The 16,426-nt window shown below is 37.0% G+C and overlaps 1 protein-coding gene across 4 annotated transcripts in view; it reads right to left on the bottom strand.

Moving 5' to 3' along the window:
- DMXL2 (Dmx like 2) overlaps positions 1–16,426 on the bottom strand; it is a 49,585-nt gene that overhangs the window by 2,048 nt on the left and 31,111 nt on the right. Inside the window, exons 25-43 of one of the 4 annotated variants that reach the window (XM_065076430.1) lie at positions 15,454–15,645; positions 13,852–13,928; positions 13,035–13,168; positions 12,180–12,428; positions 10,433–10,614; positions 9,942–10,072; positions 8,594–8,679; positions 8,151–8,352; positions 7,705–7,822; positions 6,847–6,909; positions 6,364–6,450; positions 6,163–6,284; positions 5,271–5,409; positions 4,624–4,684; positions 4,410–4,537; positions 2,802–2,879; positions 2,090–2,181; positions 1,506–1,558; positions 200–417 (exon numbers count right to left, since the gene is read on the bottom strand). In XM_065076430.1, coding sequence (XP_064932502.1) covers positions 200–417; positions 1,506–1,558; positions 2,090–2,181; positions 2,802–2,879; positions 4,410–4,537; positions 4,624–4,684; positions 5,271–5,409; positions 6,163–6,284; positions 6,364–6,450; positions 6,847–6,909; positions 7,705–7,822; positions 8,151–8,352; positions 8,594–8,679; positions 9,942–10,072; positions 10,433–10,614; positions 12,180–12,428; positions 13,035–13,168; positions 13,852–13,928; positions 15,454–15,645 — 2,412 coding nt within the window. The remainder of the gene's footprint in view (positions 1–199; positions 418–1,505; positions 1,559–2,089; positions 2,182–2,801; positions 2,880–4,409; positions 4,538–4,623; positions 4,685–5,270; positions 5,410–6,162; positions 6,285–6,363; positions 6,451–6,846; positions 6,910–7,704; positions 7,823–8,150; positions 8,353–8,593; positions 8,680–9,941; positions 10,073–10,432; positions 10,615–12,179; positions 12,429–13,034; positions 13,169–13,851; positions 13,929–15,453; positions 15,646–16,426) is intronic. The other 3 variants (XM_065076431.1, XM_065076432.1, XM_065076433.1) reach the window with 3 other exon arrangements.

A 16,426-nucleotide genomic window follows, 5' to 3' on the forward strand; every position in this document is an offset into this window, starting at 1 on the left:
AAACTGGTTTATCTTCTTTAGCAGAGAACAAAACCTACTTGCTTCAGGAGGACATAGTTCAGTTTACATTATTAACGTAAGGCAAGCATGCCCTACCCCAAATGTAGGTTTGGGGGTTTGTTTGCGTTGTTACGACATTCATCTGTCTATTTACAGTGCTAAATACTCTCCTATGCAACTCAGTCCTCCCATATCTTACCTTCATGTTACCTTCTGCTGAGCCTGTAACAAAATAGTCCTCAGAAGGATCCAGGGCAAGGGCCTTCACAGCCGATTCGTGTGCTTGGAAGCTGGAAAGGATTTGCCTCTGTCTGATGTCAAAGATGCAGATATACCCCTTCCTGCCGCCAGAGATCAGCAGCTGATGTTTGGGTGCGTACTGAAGTACTGTGGCCCCGTGATCGTGACAAGTGAAGGCTGGAGGAGCAAGATGTCAGAATGTAATAGATTTGAAATTGTAAGTAGCTTTCAATGTAAAAATGCATTTCTTCTATAAATCGTTATCTGAATATTTTTTAACTTGACAGATAACATTATTTCACGTGGGTAATGTCATACCAGCTGGCAGCTTTTTGCTCTCAGAAGAGCTATATAGATCTAATGCACGAGAAAGCATGATATGTAATCTAATTTATTTTAGAATACCAGGTGCACACCCAAATTAAAAAAATAAGAAAATAATAAATTCACCATATTAACTTAGATTAGGTTCTTGAATTAAAAAATACTACAGCTGAACATTAAGGTAAATATTAATTAACTATTATTATATTTTAATTTCCTATTTTTCATAGGAGGCCTGATTCAATTTCTTTAAAATGAGGCCAAACTTGTGTGAAATCTGCTAGTTTTAAAATGTGAATCTCAGCATGCATCTATGGCTTATTCAAGTACTGCAGTTGTTTGCAGAGGTTTATGATGGTTAAATTTGTTTTTTGAAAAAGCCCAGGATATTCTATTTGCCTTTGTATGTGTTTTTCTTTCATAGCACAACGTGACTGAATTTTGCTTTAGTTTGTTACATAAAGATGAAATTATTGAACATGGTCAAACAGACACAAAGGTCTTTTAAGAAGCCAGTCCAAGTGCCGACAGACAAGGCCAGCAGACAGAATGAATTGCTTCTGCTATTACCTGCAGTTGTCTTCTCCTCTGTCCTTCAACAGAGTACTGGATATATTAAGGGCCAGTTTAAGTAAAAGCCTACATACATGTGAGAGTTCAATAATGCAGCCTTCATTAGTTAGCTGTTAATTTTTTTTTCAGGGCTGTATGCAAATATTTCAGACCTTAATACTGTCACAAAACCAGCTTTGTGTATGACATTCTTTCTTCATACTTTTCTACATGGACTACACAGTACCAGTTCTGGTGTGTGCACTAGTGTGCAATGCATATTTAGACCAGTTCCCAGTGCAAATTCTTCCCCTTAGCCAAAAGCACACCCATGTTCTATTTCCTTAGCCAATAGGAAGCAGAGGTTTAATCTTCACTGCAGTACTTACCATGTATGAGACTGTTACCAGATGAAACCAAAGTGTCCCAGAGGCACACGTTTCTGTGGGGAAAAAACAACAAGTCACTGTGGCCTGATGCTCAGTGATTCACAGGGTGTTCACTTGGGAAGTGTTCACATTTTATGTCAAAACATAGAAGGCAGAACCGAACAAGGAGCCCTTGACTCTCTGCAGTCATTGGAGAGCATATGCAAAGAGTTAAGAGCTTTAATTCTTTCTATGCTCTTTCAGAATTCTTAGTGGAACAATACTTTCTACCTTTAAGCTGTGTACTAGTCCTAGGTTGTACCAAGAAATTATAGAAGTTGTTCTTTTCAAAGAATTATCTTGCCTTTGCTAAAAATATTTCTCCCCCCAGCAACAGCATTATGTCAAATGAGTTGCATTTGGAATACACCTTGAAAAATCTACTTAACTGTTGTTGACCACTCCTCACAAAAACTAAGTTTGGGAAACAAGCTTACAACACTGAGCCTTAAAATGTCAGCCACACATTAATGCACAAGAGTAGCAAGTTAATGGAGATGAACAGGCAGCTTTGGTGAAATTCCTCATTGTTTCATTAAACACACCTGTTATCATTGGACTGTCCCGATGTAGCAACTAGACTTGAAGAGGTTATAAATGCAAAGTCACTTGTGGTTTTACTGTGGCACTGCCAACTCTATTAAAAACAAAACAAAAAAGATGCAATCTTACTAGTTGTGGTCTGCATCAAAAGTTACTATCAGTCTGATGTCACCGATAGCATAATACAAACAGTTGGTTACGCAAAGTTTAGAACCTGATGGGCAACACAGTTTGAAACATCAGAGAATGGAACAATGGATTAAAAATCCATTATAAAATAAAAATACACTAAAATAAGTGAACTATAGCAAATCCAAATATAGTGTATCATAACAGCCTGAATTTCAAATTAAGCATGATCTTCATGTACTGTTAAGCAGCAGTAAAAATAACTGAAGAGCGTATTTTTACTAAGTCTTGGGGAGGACAAATCATTACTGTCAGCTCTGATTTTTAATTTAATCAAGGGTAAATGCTAAAGTAGTATTTGTAATTACATTGCAGCTTATGGTTATTGTATAACTAGTTTTCCAAAGATGTATCATTGAAGCTCTGCAGTTGTTTTGATAAAGTGTGCCAATAAAAAAGCAGCAATATCAAAAACGTGTCTGTGAAACTCTGATGCTATTGATGTGTCTGAAGTCTCAGAGACTTAAATTTCCTCTCTAAAAAGGAAAAAAAACCCAAAACCCAACAACGATTCTGTGTACTTACCAAATAGGGCTTAGGATTTGAGGTGGTTTGGTTTACTTGCCAAATACTTAGAAATCCTTCGCCATCAGCAACTCCACACTGCAAAGATCGAACAGTATTTATTAAGCACAATGTACTGCTTACTGGGTGCTTACTTCATGACAGTCAACAGCTGACTTCAGGGAAAAAACACCTAAACCACCAAACCATTGCCTGCACATTAAATATCAACGACGATTGTCGGCTACAGAAAAGTAGTTTAGAAGCCAAATGAGTTCATTGCTGATTGCTTAATGATGATTTAATGATTGCTCTCCTACATACCTAACTCTTTTCTGGAAATGGAGGCTTTGGAAGCTTATCTTTCAAATCTTCATTTTAAATGCTAAAGCTTACAGAGGCATCATTACTCTTCTTGAAAATGTTTAGTAAAGTAAGCAACACGACAGCGTGCCAAAGAAGCATTATAAGAACAATTGTGGAAGGATTGTACGATACCATGAATGGTAAACTGAGTTGAATTTGTTCACCAAAACGCATAACAATACTGTATATTCTATACAGCATGTTCTATAACTATAAACATTCTAGAAAATGTTTTAGAAATAGTAAGAATTATTTTTTGTATTTTCTCCTTTTAGTCACATTTCATGAGTCCCACCTGAGTGACCTCCGTGTGAAGCACTGGGCACAACCAGTACTCTTCATTTCTTAGTTAAAACTGATTCTCGTGAGATGCTCTGATTGCAGTATCTCAAAACATAATCAAACCACTATTTTAAAATAATTTTTAAAAAAGTTTAAATGAGTTTTTATGCTACATGAAAATAGGTATGCTGGAAGATAGTTTGTATTTCCAGCTATTCCTTGATGTTGAGCTTTTGCTGGTTTATAGCTATCTTACAGTCCTGTCCAAACTCCTTTATTTCACTTTTTATGTCTTTTAAGTCTACTGAAGTTAAACAGTTTCTCAGTAAAGTGCAGACAAGAACCTGCTAAAGGAACGGAATGGGCAAGACGAGAAACTGAAAAGGTGGGTATTCCTCCCAATTTCTTTATTTGTCCACTCTGTTTTCTGCATCTCATAAACCTCACAGAGTCATTTCTGGCCAAAGTGTATGGCTCCTTTGTACTCTCTGCTCTCCACTGTACTGGAGTATACTTACATTCCTCAACTAATAGGCTGTCTTTTTTATATATCTTTAGGGTCAAAACTTTCTCTTGGCCAGAATGCAAAGTGTGAAGCACTTCCAGACCTGTGCCTAGGTTGATACAAGTTTGCTTCTACAAAATAAGTAAGCTCAATATCACTTTCAAATGTTAATTTTAAAAGGTCACCACACAGGAACAGAGATTTCAGAACAGGGAGAACAAACAGTCTGAAAATGCAGCAAATGCGATATAGGATAGCAGTGTGAAGGAAAAGAAAGGAGAATAGGAGTGAGCGTTTATTACAAAGCTTCCATATGCAGCCAAAGTGAATGAAATGATACTCCTGATGCCATCATTCTAGGACATCTTAACAGTTTTGTGTGTCACCAGTTAGAACTGTTTTACAGGTCACAGCACAACCATATGTTTCCTTGTGAAGAAAGAAAAAAAAGGAAACACCCTAAATGTTGTACTTACCTTATTGCCCTGGGAATTGAAATACATTCTGGTGACCCTGGCATTCCCAGCCTGCCGGAAGCAAACCAGCTGCTGCGGCCTTGTCCACTCAAACATTCGAACGCTACCATCTTGTGCTCCTGTGAGATCTGAGGTTAAAAGATAGATGTTCATTAATACTATAGTATTTCACAGAACGTTATCTCTTCTGTACTAGTAAGTGTGAGTCACTTACAATACTGATGGACTGGATGTGAAGCCATTCTCTTGACATTATTCAGATTTCTTTTAATGAGCTTCATATAAAAGAAATAAAAAAATAGTTTTGAAGAAAAGACATAAATGCACTCTTCAGTTTTGTTCATACTACTACATGGCGAGTGTCCCCCAGCTTGTTAATCTAACATCATTTGCATCTAACTGCGTCCAGTTGCAGTATAGTATATAAAGCCTATTTATGAGAGCTGTTTTAGACATGAAAGTTCAAATAGTATTAATATTCTACTATACAAAGAACTTAAGCACATGCTGATGTGCATGCTTTTGATATTAGTCCCCATGCAAGAACTGAAAGTTTGGGATTGTTCTGGTTGTGGTTGGCTTTGTTCGTTTGTTTGTTCCTTTATTTTGTTCCCAGAAACTCCAGGTCCTACCTGAAAACTCCCATAAGAAAGAGATTATTTTCTACGTCACAATAAATCTATGCCACAATATACAAGAAAATGCTTAGTTTGGCCTCCTTTTTGGCCAGGTCTTGGTCATTGTAGGCCTTTTATGTCAATATTGAATTAACAGTATGACTAATGCAAACTAGATCTCTCAACTAAATAATCCACTAAAAAACTGACAGTCTCTTGAGCTGCATGCAGCAGCAGTACTTACCACACCAGCTCCAGTGCTAGTTTGACCACTGCCTAACCATGGCATTGATGAAGACGGTTGTATCTGACTCACTCCAAAAGACGGTGCAGTTGACTGAGTTAGTGTTGTGGTAGAACCACGAAAGTCAATATCATCAGAACTGTAAAAGAACAGCATTGTCCTGCTTTAAACAAATGTTTCTTTGCTGCCAATGCTGTCGGCTTATCTCATTGTACGAGCCTAATTGTAGTGGGTAGAAGAAGTGATGATAATGAGACAATGAACTGATAATTCCTGCACTTATGTTGTACAAATGTTTTCAACATGCTCCAAAGCTTTTGGTGTTTAACCTCAGCAGATGATCCTAACTGTGGCAGATAGATGTTGGGACTGTAGGCTCTTTTGAGAAGAATATTGTTGGAATACTCCTGACCTGCATGTCTATATGTATACCTATTCTGTGCAATGGAGTGCGGTACAGACGAGTGCTTGTTGCAGCTGATACATCTACATTTCTCAGCACAGTAATGGAGGAGACAGGAACTGAGGCTGTTGCATTACACAGCTAGGCTCAGCCCCCACAGCTGCTCGATGTTGCAATGATGCAACTGCAGCTTTTGTAAGGTAGCATTTCCTTTATTAGCTTATGCAGCATGGGACTTACATCACCGAGCAGTGCAGACGTGCCCCAAATGCTCACACTCCTCAAAACCTTAGTTTCTCCATGTGTAAAGCAGAGACAGTAATATTCTTTGGCCTTCCCTAACTCTTTTTTTGTAGAGCAATCTGGAACCTACTGAAGAAGAGTAATTAAAGTTTTTTTGGTATGATCCACTTGTGCTTACACAGGTATTATCTATGGAGACTCACAGTTAACCAGTACTCTCAATATGAACACAAAGAACAATCCTACCTTTTGGACTCCCTGTCATATTCTTCCCCAATCCATATAAACGACTGAGCAGCCAGTAGAGCTGAAATATCAAGTTCCTGAACATCATGTGTAGATGCCAAAACAATTTCATTGCTGTTTGCCTGTGCAGCACAAATAGAACATTTATACTAACTATCATTAAGACTTTTTTTTATACTGACTGTAATATTTGAGGCTTACCTTATTAACTGCAAATGCCATTATCATATCTGATTCTTTGTGAATTATTTTTGCTTTTCCTCCAGGGTAGCCAAGATCTGCTTCAACCTACAAAACATTTATAAGGAATTTAAATTCTCATGAAAATCCATTTTGCTGAGGTACATTCAGACTGCAAAGATCCATACAAATTTCATGCAAGAAAAGTTCAGTGGCCTCAGCATTGTTTAGGAAGCTAAACTTTAGACTTCTCATACTCTTTGGTGTTCTAGAAGCCAATGCGTTATATTTAAGTGTGAGAAACACAAAGCTGTGTGTGCAATACTATTTACAAGGTGTTCGCTCATCCCAATTATCAGGACATCCAAAGTTAATTCAGTGATTAAAAGCCTGACACACAGACTCCACAGAACATAGAGCTTCTGTTAGTCACGTTAGAGAAAGAAAAGCCAGTTCCACAGAACTTTTAAGAATGTGCTAGAGGTTTGGGAGAAGGGATACTACCTTGGTTTTGTGATCTTCTGCTACGCAGTTTTGTTTGACCTGCTCCACACGATCTTCTACAGACTACATAACATCACACAGTCACAAACACAAAACACATGCACAAACAAATATAAAAAAAGAATGAAACATTCCAAACTAGATTTTAAAGGCCACTCTGTCAGTAAATGATGACAAATGTATTTTTAAATTTTTATAAAAGGCACAGAAACTAAGACAGGAATCTAAACAAACTCACTTAAAATGTAATGCCTCCTAGATGAACACAAAATGTATGATATAGTAAATAAATGGAGGAGTAATACACACACAAAGTCCATACTTACAGGAAGTCTTAAAGATATTACCCAGTATACTTATTTCCCATGGTACTTATGTGTTGGTTTAAATTTTCAGTTACAACTCGTTACAGTTGTAACTGGTAAAATTCATAAAGCCCCATATTATATATTGCTATATAATATTAATTTTATATGTATATATTACTCATGCATATATACATATACATGAAATAATAGCTTATTTAGATCTCTTTTTCAATGTGACACACAAAAAATATTACATGAAACCTCAAATTTATTTACTTATGACCCTTATTGCAAATGTTCTGTTTCTTGATTTGGACAGTGTTCAAACACATAAGGTCAGATACGTCTTGCCTAAAACTATTCAGTTCAGTTGGTATTTCAATAAGCAACATGACAGTCATGTTGATTTAAAAAAAACCTAACGCTGTTAAATGAAAGAAAGGAAATTGAAACGCCAACAAAAGTGGAAAGAAAAATTAAAATACCGAAGAGACCGAGGAACAGTCCGAATAGAGCTTTCGTGTAAATAAACGTTACATCCTTTGTTTACCTCACTTTGTTTTCTTTTCTTTGTGAATATGTATCTTATGAAAGTCTCCTGAAGCAGCTCTTGCTTCACAAGGAAATGCCAGAGCCTTTTTGCTGGAAGAGCTGAAGAATCCTTGGATCTGGATGACATGGGAGGAAAATAAACAACCAAAAGAGAAAGCTGTAGTGTAATTAATACTCAGTGAATGACTTTAGATGAAATTTCAATTTGAACAAAAACAAACAAAGTGTAATGTCTAATTTCTTCAAGGCAAATATCAAGAGATACTTTTTTCCTTGTATTTTTTAAAAACCACAATATGTTACTAGCTTCCAAGTACTACAGTTTAGTCTGCTGACTTGCTAAGATCTAGCCAACCTTCATTTGGCTCTTTAACTTCAGGTGGAAATAGTCTTTAGTAGTTCTATGATCAAAGAATGTGGTTTTGCTGGGAAAAAAATACTTACTTGAATGGTGTATTTTCAGGTTCCATCATGGCTTTATTGCGGAGGACAGCTGGTCCTGCACCTACGCCAAGGTCACTAGGGTAAGTACTGATGTAGTTTGGTGGTGGGCCTTCAAACTGGTCCATTCTGTCTTGAAGAATCTGTTCCCAGTGTTCCAAATTTTTTATTACAGCAATGCCCAATGGTGATGTCACCGGCAGATCTAAACAGAAATGTTAATAAATTAAGGCTTAGCAAAAAAAATCACTTAAGTTACAGTGTGTATAAAAATACTAGATAATACAACCATCAAAAAAAAAAATCTTGTCAGGAAATGTACTTGTTGGCAATTATAAAAAAATAACGCATTAAATTATTTAATTTTAAAACTGAAAGTTAAAAAGCAAAGTCTGACAGAAGGCCATTGTACAGAAAGCAGCAGTGTAAAGCAGCATTTAACATACCAGTGAATTCCAGACCAGCAATGGGAAAGAAGTTCTTAACATTGTGCAGAACTAATTTTACCATGGTCAGATGAAGAAGAGCCCAGCTGTATAGAAATAATAGATTTAGTTGTGTTAAAACAAGATTAACATAGTTATCTGCAGAATATTTTTCACCTCCTACCAAATACACAGATCAGAAAACCTGTGTAGATGGTTCACTGAGGTTTACGTGACAGGTAGAGAAATACATATTTATCAGCTCTGCAACACAAGGGTGCCTCTGAGAGCACCTCTTTGGAACAGACTGTTCCCCTTCCCTCTGGTACAGCTCCCAGATTAGTTTCATCTTCCCGCAGGTAAAAGGGTGGGCGTGCATGAGCCTCTGCAAGATGAGAGTTAAGTACAAGTGCCCTAAAACCTCCTGAAATTCTCCATGGAGAAATCGTGATGAATACAGAAAAGACATTACTTGAGTTTGGCATTCATGGCAGAAGCTTTCACACTCAAAGAGTCTCACAGATATTAAAGATACAAGTCCTGTACAGTACAGTTGTAAGGGTTAATAAGAGGCTTGAAGAATGCATGAAAGAGACATCATAGAATCCCAGAATGTGAGGGGTTGGAAGGGACCTGGAAAGCTCATCCAGTGCAATCCCCCCATGGAGCAGGAACACCCAGATGAGGTTACACAGGAAGGTGTCCAGGCGGGTTGGAATGTCTGCAGAGAAGGAGACTCCACAACCCCCTGGGCAGCCTGTTCCAGTGTTCTGTCACCCTCATTGAGAAGAAGTTTCTTCTCAAATTTAAGTGGAACCTTTTGTGTTCCAGTTTGAACCCATTACCCCTTGTCCTATCATTGGTTGTCACCCTCCTGTCACCCCTCAGTGTCCTTTTGTCCAGCTCCAGAGCCCCAGCTCCCTCAGCCTTTCCTCCCACGGGAGATGCTCCACTCCCTTCAGCATCTTGGTGGCAGCGCTGGACTCTCTCCAGCAGTTCCCTGTCCTGCTGGAACTGAGGGGCCACAACTGGACACCACAAGGTGTGGTCTCCCCAGGGCAGAGCAGAGGGGCAGGAGAACCTCTCTGACCTATAGGAAGGATTTTTTGTTCCCCCTGCCCCTAAACAAAACACAAGCCACACAGCTTTGACTTCCTAATCCGGTTTTTCTAGGCAAGTAAGTGAGGCACTGTTACTGTGGTGCGAATTTGTCACTTCTGTAATCCTATTGTTCCAGATAAGCCTGTCCACAGTACTGAAATTATTTGACTTCAACTGGAAAGTGCAGAGGATCTCTATTCTCTGTAGTCAGGAAGAAAAGGTACGCACGTGACACAATGATTCTAAAATAGTGGCAGCTTCAGCTAACCTGTAAGAATTGGCATCTTTGTGTTCCTGGATCTGTACATCAGAGAGGAAAGCATCATCTTCTTCCTCGTCACTGTGAATGCTTTCATCTGAATCATATATAACACCGCTGTCTGATAAAGGAAGAAATGGCTGCAATGCAAAATAAAAGTTTGCTAGAAAAGCAACTTTCCGATCTCTCAATATTCAACTCTTATTTTAGTTATCACTATCACAGAGTGTAAATGACAACAGCTTAACCTATAAATCGGTTTCCCTAAAGCATAAACAAGTAGCAAGGAGAAAAGTGTTAATTTCTATTATTGACAAGAAACATGCTGTGAAAGTCAAGCAATAGGCTTGCAGGCTCTTCATCTTTTTTTACGAGGATAATATTCTGCAGCTTGCTATGAAGGGCACTCAAAATCTTCACATTATTTTTGTCCTTTAAAACTTAACAGAGAAAAAATATGCTTTTATGAACAGTAACTTACATTTGCCATTTTAAATTACCTTTGCCATGAAATAGTCCCACATGCTGAGCTCTGGAGGAATGAACTTTTCTTTGTAAGAGGGTCTTTCTGCGGGTACAGGTGGTGGGACAGTGCTGTCTTTTACCGGCCTTCCTGGCACTAGCATTCTCATATTGAACCGACGACGATGTTTATCCATTTCTTCTGATGGAAGAGGTGGTGCTAAATTCAGGTAATTTGAAAAGCTGATATTAATATTGCATCTTCAGAAATGGAGGTATTTTATAATTGAAGCAACTAAAACCGTCGCTATTGGTACTAATTTCTACTTATTCAGAAATCAAAGCCAGCCTAAATAAAGTAAGTGTGATCATACAAAGAGTTCACTTAAGATAAGTTCAATAACAGTGGCATTTATACATCAGATATATAATGAGAAATACATTTTATTATCTGGATTAAGTTTTCAGGAGATGTAGCTTTTCAATAAAAAGCTATTAGCTGAAATCTATTCTCCAGAAAAAATGAAAACAGTTTTTTGAGAAATAAAATACAGAAAATGTCACTAAACTAAACTGCACAATTAGCAGTAGTTATTCAAAATACAAGACAAAGAACTCTTAAGACAGCAAAGAGAATTTGAATAGAGAAGAGAGGATTTTTGGCAACTGAAGTCTATTTTAAAGTGTTATGATCTAAAATGTCGTAATAGTTATCAACCTATTAACACAGAATGTGTTTTTCAAAGTGTTACTGGCCAGGCAACAGTGAAGATCACACTTACTTTATTACAAAGCTATGTGTTTGAAAAACTTGTTATTTCAAGCCACTACGAACACTCATCTACACTGCAAGTTTTTACAAACCTTCATTACCATCCTCTGAAACATCAGAAGCTGTAGCAGCTTGCAGGTTAAAGGGAAACAGAATACATCTCAAATGAAGATGACTCATACAAGTTATTCGCAGTAACATCTTGTGAAAATAACTTCCCTAAATAAGTTACTCCATGAATGACAAATATCTGCTGTGCATACTGCTAATGATGCATTGCCTCGTTACTATTTTGTTTAATATTTCAGATATGAAATATCTAATTTTTGCACAGGTTTCAAGCCTAGCATTGTTTTGAAAGTCTATGTGACATGATTTTCAGCATTGTTGCAGTGTGAAGCCTATGACGAATGGTTGTATTTGCCCTTGTCTCCAGAGCCTGAATTCAATCTCCATTTCTGCTTTTCCTCATGCAATATATTAAAACATGCTCATCTGTCTTTGCAAAATTCCTGGTTTTAGTTGGCGTTTACAGATACATAAAGTATTTTTCTGACAGATGAAGCTGATATTTCTTCTCTGTGGACTTGTGCAAGGTGAAATCATATCTTGCAATAGAAATTGGTTTCAGAAATACTGTTTCCAAGTTACTGCAGTCGTCAAACAGTAACGTTCATCTCTCACATACAGAAAACCACAGGTATTAATACCGATTAATACCACCTGTTTTTTCACTAAAAATAATGACATAAAGTCCCCCAAAGCTGTTATAAGTAAGCATCTAATAGCAATATTAGCAATACAATAACTGTACAGTTTTTATGCCAAATTCAAAATGTGCTGGGTGCCATCACAAAGGACAACCACAAGACTAATAATTTTTCTGCTTTTTAATTAATATGACAGTTTTCTTGCCAGTAGCTACTTAAATTCTGCTTTCTTGGGTTTAGTTTTTAAAAGCAAGGAGGGTATAAAAGGCAAATCGTTAGTATGCCCTTTAGAGAACAAGGTACCTGGAATATTTTCTGACTGCCTTCGAGGTTTCACAAGAAGTTTCACTCCTCCACCAAAAACAGCAGCCCACATTCGACCGTTCAAAGGATGGGCTGCTAGTCGAAATAATTCATTACATGAATTGGTTGCAAGGGCGTGTATAAGGAGACTCAGGTAGACAGCTACCACAGCTTCGCAGAGCAGGATGTTTAACTTTGGTTGATCTTCATCCTGAGCTGAACTTAAGAGATTTATAAGCGAACTCACACCTGCAGAGAGAAAAGAGGAAAAGTTCTGTATTCAATGAATAGGAGTACAAATGCAAAAAAAAGGGCAATGTTTTGCCTCTCCATTTCATGTTAAACATATATTAATAGCCACACGATACTTTTATTCAGATGAAACATACTATGGGCAGTTCAGCTTGCCTGTGGAATTCCTGCACACCTTCCCCAGTTGACCTCCAAACACTAAAGTTATGCTTGGGTGCTGGGAGTAGCTGTTTTGATAGCTATACCAAGTAAAGCACAGGGGTAAGACAGTGCTATAGAAACCGCTAACAGAAAGAGCCTTGCTGGGGGTGAGGCAGACTGGAGGAAAACATTTTAGGATGACAAATTATCAGGTTATTGAGTTTATCCTAAATATCATGGTCTCTTCTTCAAGCAAGATGTTTACCCTATACAAAGTTTATTCTTATTTGTTTTGATATGTGAAAAAGTTAAATGCTTTTATTAATGCGAGAACAGAATCAGAAACACTTATCCATTTCTGATCATCCACCATTTCATCCATGGTATTACAGGACAGTGAGATCACATTTCAAATGTGGAGCTGGTTCAGTGGTGCTAAGAGTAACCTGAGTTTTGTCTCACCAGGCCACTGAGCAGGGGCTGAGTTTGGAGTTGCGTGCTCTTCAATACTTTCTGTCCTCAGTCTGCGTCGATCGCTCAAGAGCAGTCCTTGATAAACCATCCCTGTAAACTGATTCGCTTCTGTTTGACTGCTGCTAAATACAAATCAAGTTTTTTTTCTCATGAGAAAGGATTTCAGAATATTTTTCATAACAAACTATAGTTATATATACGAGCTTCTCATTTAATCAGAAAATGCAATATTTTAAATTCTATAGGACTGTAAAGAATTTTATAATTTCATGGTACAGAAAATAAATTTTCAATTGAAACTTGGATTGTTGCCACATGGCATTATCAATTTTAATATGTTATATGCATAGCTCCAGATATGAAAAAGGCTTTTTCAAAAATTTCAGTAATATATTTGTTCTGAATAATATCTTTTTAACGTTTTTACAGAGTTCTCTTCCAGTTCCAGTTTGGAAATTAAACTGCATGAGTCCTGACTTCAGTTCAGCTGAGATGTTTCCCCTGCAGCCCTACTCAGCAATAACTGCGCTGTGGAACACAGCATTCACATGTTTTTCAGAATCGTCCTAAGGGAGAGTGACACTAAATTTTCCTGTTACTTATTGAAAAAATCTGAACAATTTGTGTTATTTTATCCATGGAAACCTGATCTGGCATATCAAAGCTAGCCATGTGTAAACTGTATAAGTACCTATACCCATACACGGATATTTAATCCCTTTTTTAGACACATGCAGGAAGAATTTCCATTTTAGATACTCAAGATTACCCCAGTGTAGGACTGTAAGAAAACTTGTGGTTTTACCTGTAGCTGTGGCTGTCACATAGTGCTTGATAAATGGATGCAGAAAGCGAAGCTGCTAAAGAATGAAGTGTGTACACCTAAAATAAAAAGAGCAAATAAGCTATACATAAGTTATACATAAACGGTGAGTAAACTACAATTCTTTCTAAACAGCACTGGAGATTGGTCCTAGTTTTAAATCAAGTGCAGGAAATAGTATCTGAGTGTTACTTTAAGTTTAGAGCACAGTACTTAGAAAATCACAACTGCTACTTCAAGATCACTTGATTGCAGTCAAAACCTTCTAATGTTATGTCAAGATAATTAACTTTATTCTGACATAGAACTGCCACAATGAATGACTACACTGAAGGAGTGATAAAGTATGTCCTGTTACAATAATTAATTTGATAGAGTGATTCCTGGAAGCCTTGTTATATAACAATGCAGTTTAATACAGTAGTAGTTGCTCAATATGCATGAAATAGAAAACTTTGTGTAATAATTGTATGCTTCTTTTATTTATAATCTCTTTTGTACCTCAATTATGTGCTCACAAATTTCCGGAAGTCTCCAGGAGTAACAAGAATAATAGCCTGTTATTGCCTCACAATACAACAGGAATACTCCAGTTCTTAAAACAGAGGAAATGCAAGGGTTTCTTGGAAAGTCTGATGCAATCCACAGCGTGAAGAAAATGGTAAACTGTTAAAAAGGTGGACTTGAAACTCACCCTGTGCTCATTTCCATCTTTTCCTACTCTCTTTCCATTTAATCACATGCTCAGATTAAAGCTATGAATTATCTAAAGTCGTTTTGCAGTTAGGCAGTGTCAGCTCTTCTTTCTGAATTCTCTTTTAAAAGAAAATGCATGCGAAGCAGGAGTTTGTAGAGTAGGAAAGAAGCTTGCTATAGCATAATGCAAAAGGAGTTAACTGATGTAAGAGACAGAACGAGACGTAAACAAGTGTTGGCTACAGTTTTAGAAGCTTAACTGCCTTGCAGTGGAACAACTCATTTTGTTTCCTAATTTTTCCCTACTTCATGTATTCAACAGGAATTCAAATTTTAATGAGTGTCATAGTCATAACACTGTGTCATAGTTTCAGACTCTTTGGTTTTTTTCCCCCCTCTATTTACTGAATCTGAACAGAATTTATTCACCCTAGAATATGGGCTTAGATAAAGCAGTTCACCACAATTCCTTTAAAAACCAGTACGCTCAAGGAAATTCACGCTAGAGTAAGTTTTATAATATCTATATTAATAGAAAGTTACAATGTCAGTCTCCTACCTCTGCTTTCATTAATCTCCCTAGCATTTGACCATAATGATAACTAGTTAACTTATATGATCATGTTATTTAAGAGCCAAGAATTCAGTGTTTTAGTATATGTCCACATTTGGAATAGTTTCCTGAGAATGACCAGAATTTGGATGAAAGGCAACTAACCAGATTCAAAAGGATGTCAGAAAGCAAGTGCTTAACTTCATTTTACTTAAAGGGCGGAGGTCAGTACTGTAAAAGGGTAAGTGTTGAAAAGTTACCTCAAACACCACATTTTATTTTCCATGCTCACTCCATAAAAAAACATTTAGTGTTTCCTGAAAGCTTTTCATTACCTTGACATCTTCAACGTTAGGATGTGGTGGTGATTTCATCTGCACAATAGTGTAAAGAATATCATGGATGTGGTTGTTTAAATACAGCACAGGATTAGCTATCACCGTTTTAGTGGATGCAATGCTTGCAGAAAGCAATGGTAGGGTTGTGGGTAATGGAAGTGGAGACTGAAGTTGTTTTACAGTAGTTTCCTGTTTAAAAGAAAACATTGTATTTAAAATTATTGTTTTGAAAAAAAAGAGTTTTTAAAAAAGGATAATTTTCTATCTTAAATATTTTTCCAGAGTTATTCGTTTTCTTATACTGTCTACTCAGTACAGACAACATTTTTACTGTCACTGATGTCAAAAGCAAATTCTCAATTACCATAATAACACATATCAGAGCCGATAGCCAAGTTTGCTGGAATACTTTCTGATTTAGTGCAGGAAGAGTATTTTTATGTAGTTCATTAGGAAGTGTTTCGATTGACTATTAAGAGACACTAACTAAAAATGCACTTGCTGTAGCATTAATTGACATAATACTCACTAGGCTGAGTTCAATAACAGTAGTTAAATTTGCACTAATCTGAGTTTCTCAAGTGGAAATGAACAGGTTTTTTTTTTTCTTCTTAAAAGAGTGTGCTAAGCCTTGTACCACCAAACAGTTGCCTACTGCTCCTATTTGAGATGTGAAAAATGTAGGACTAGAGCAAGTTAAATGACCTGCCCAGTATGAGATTATCTGCTGTAGCTCAGTTTAGTCATTAACATTTGCTGGAAAATCTCTTTTTGTATGAAAAAAAAGTAGACAATGCCATAATATAGCAAAAGGGAGCACTACCCTGTCTAATTTGGTATTATTTGTTGAGCCTTGCAGCTAAGATCCCATTTCCTTGTAGCTCCCTTGCATGATTTGCAGAGATATGAGACTCATATTTCAGCAATTGTGAATTTGATTTATTATATGGGTACCCCGAATGTTAAGATC

The sequence above is a fragment of the Columba livia genome, chromosome 11 (genome assembly GCF_036013475.1).
Source record: "Columba livia isolate bColLiv1 breed racing homer chromosome 11, bColLiv1.pat.W.v2, whole genome shotgun sequence".
NCBI classification, from domain to species: domain Eukaryota; kingdom Metazoa; phylum Chordata; class Aves; order Columbiformes; family Columbidae; genus Columba; species Columba livia.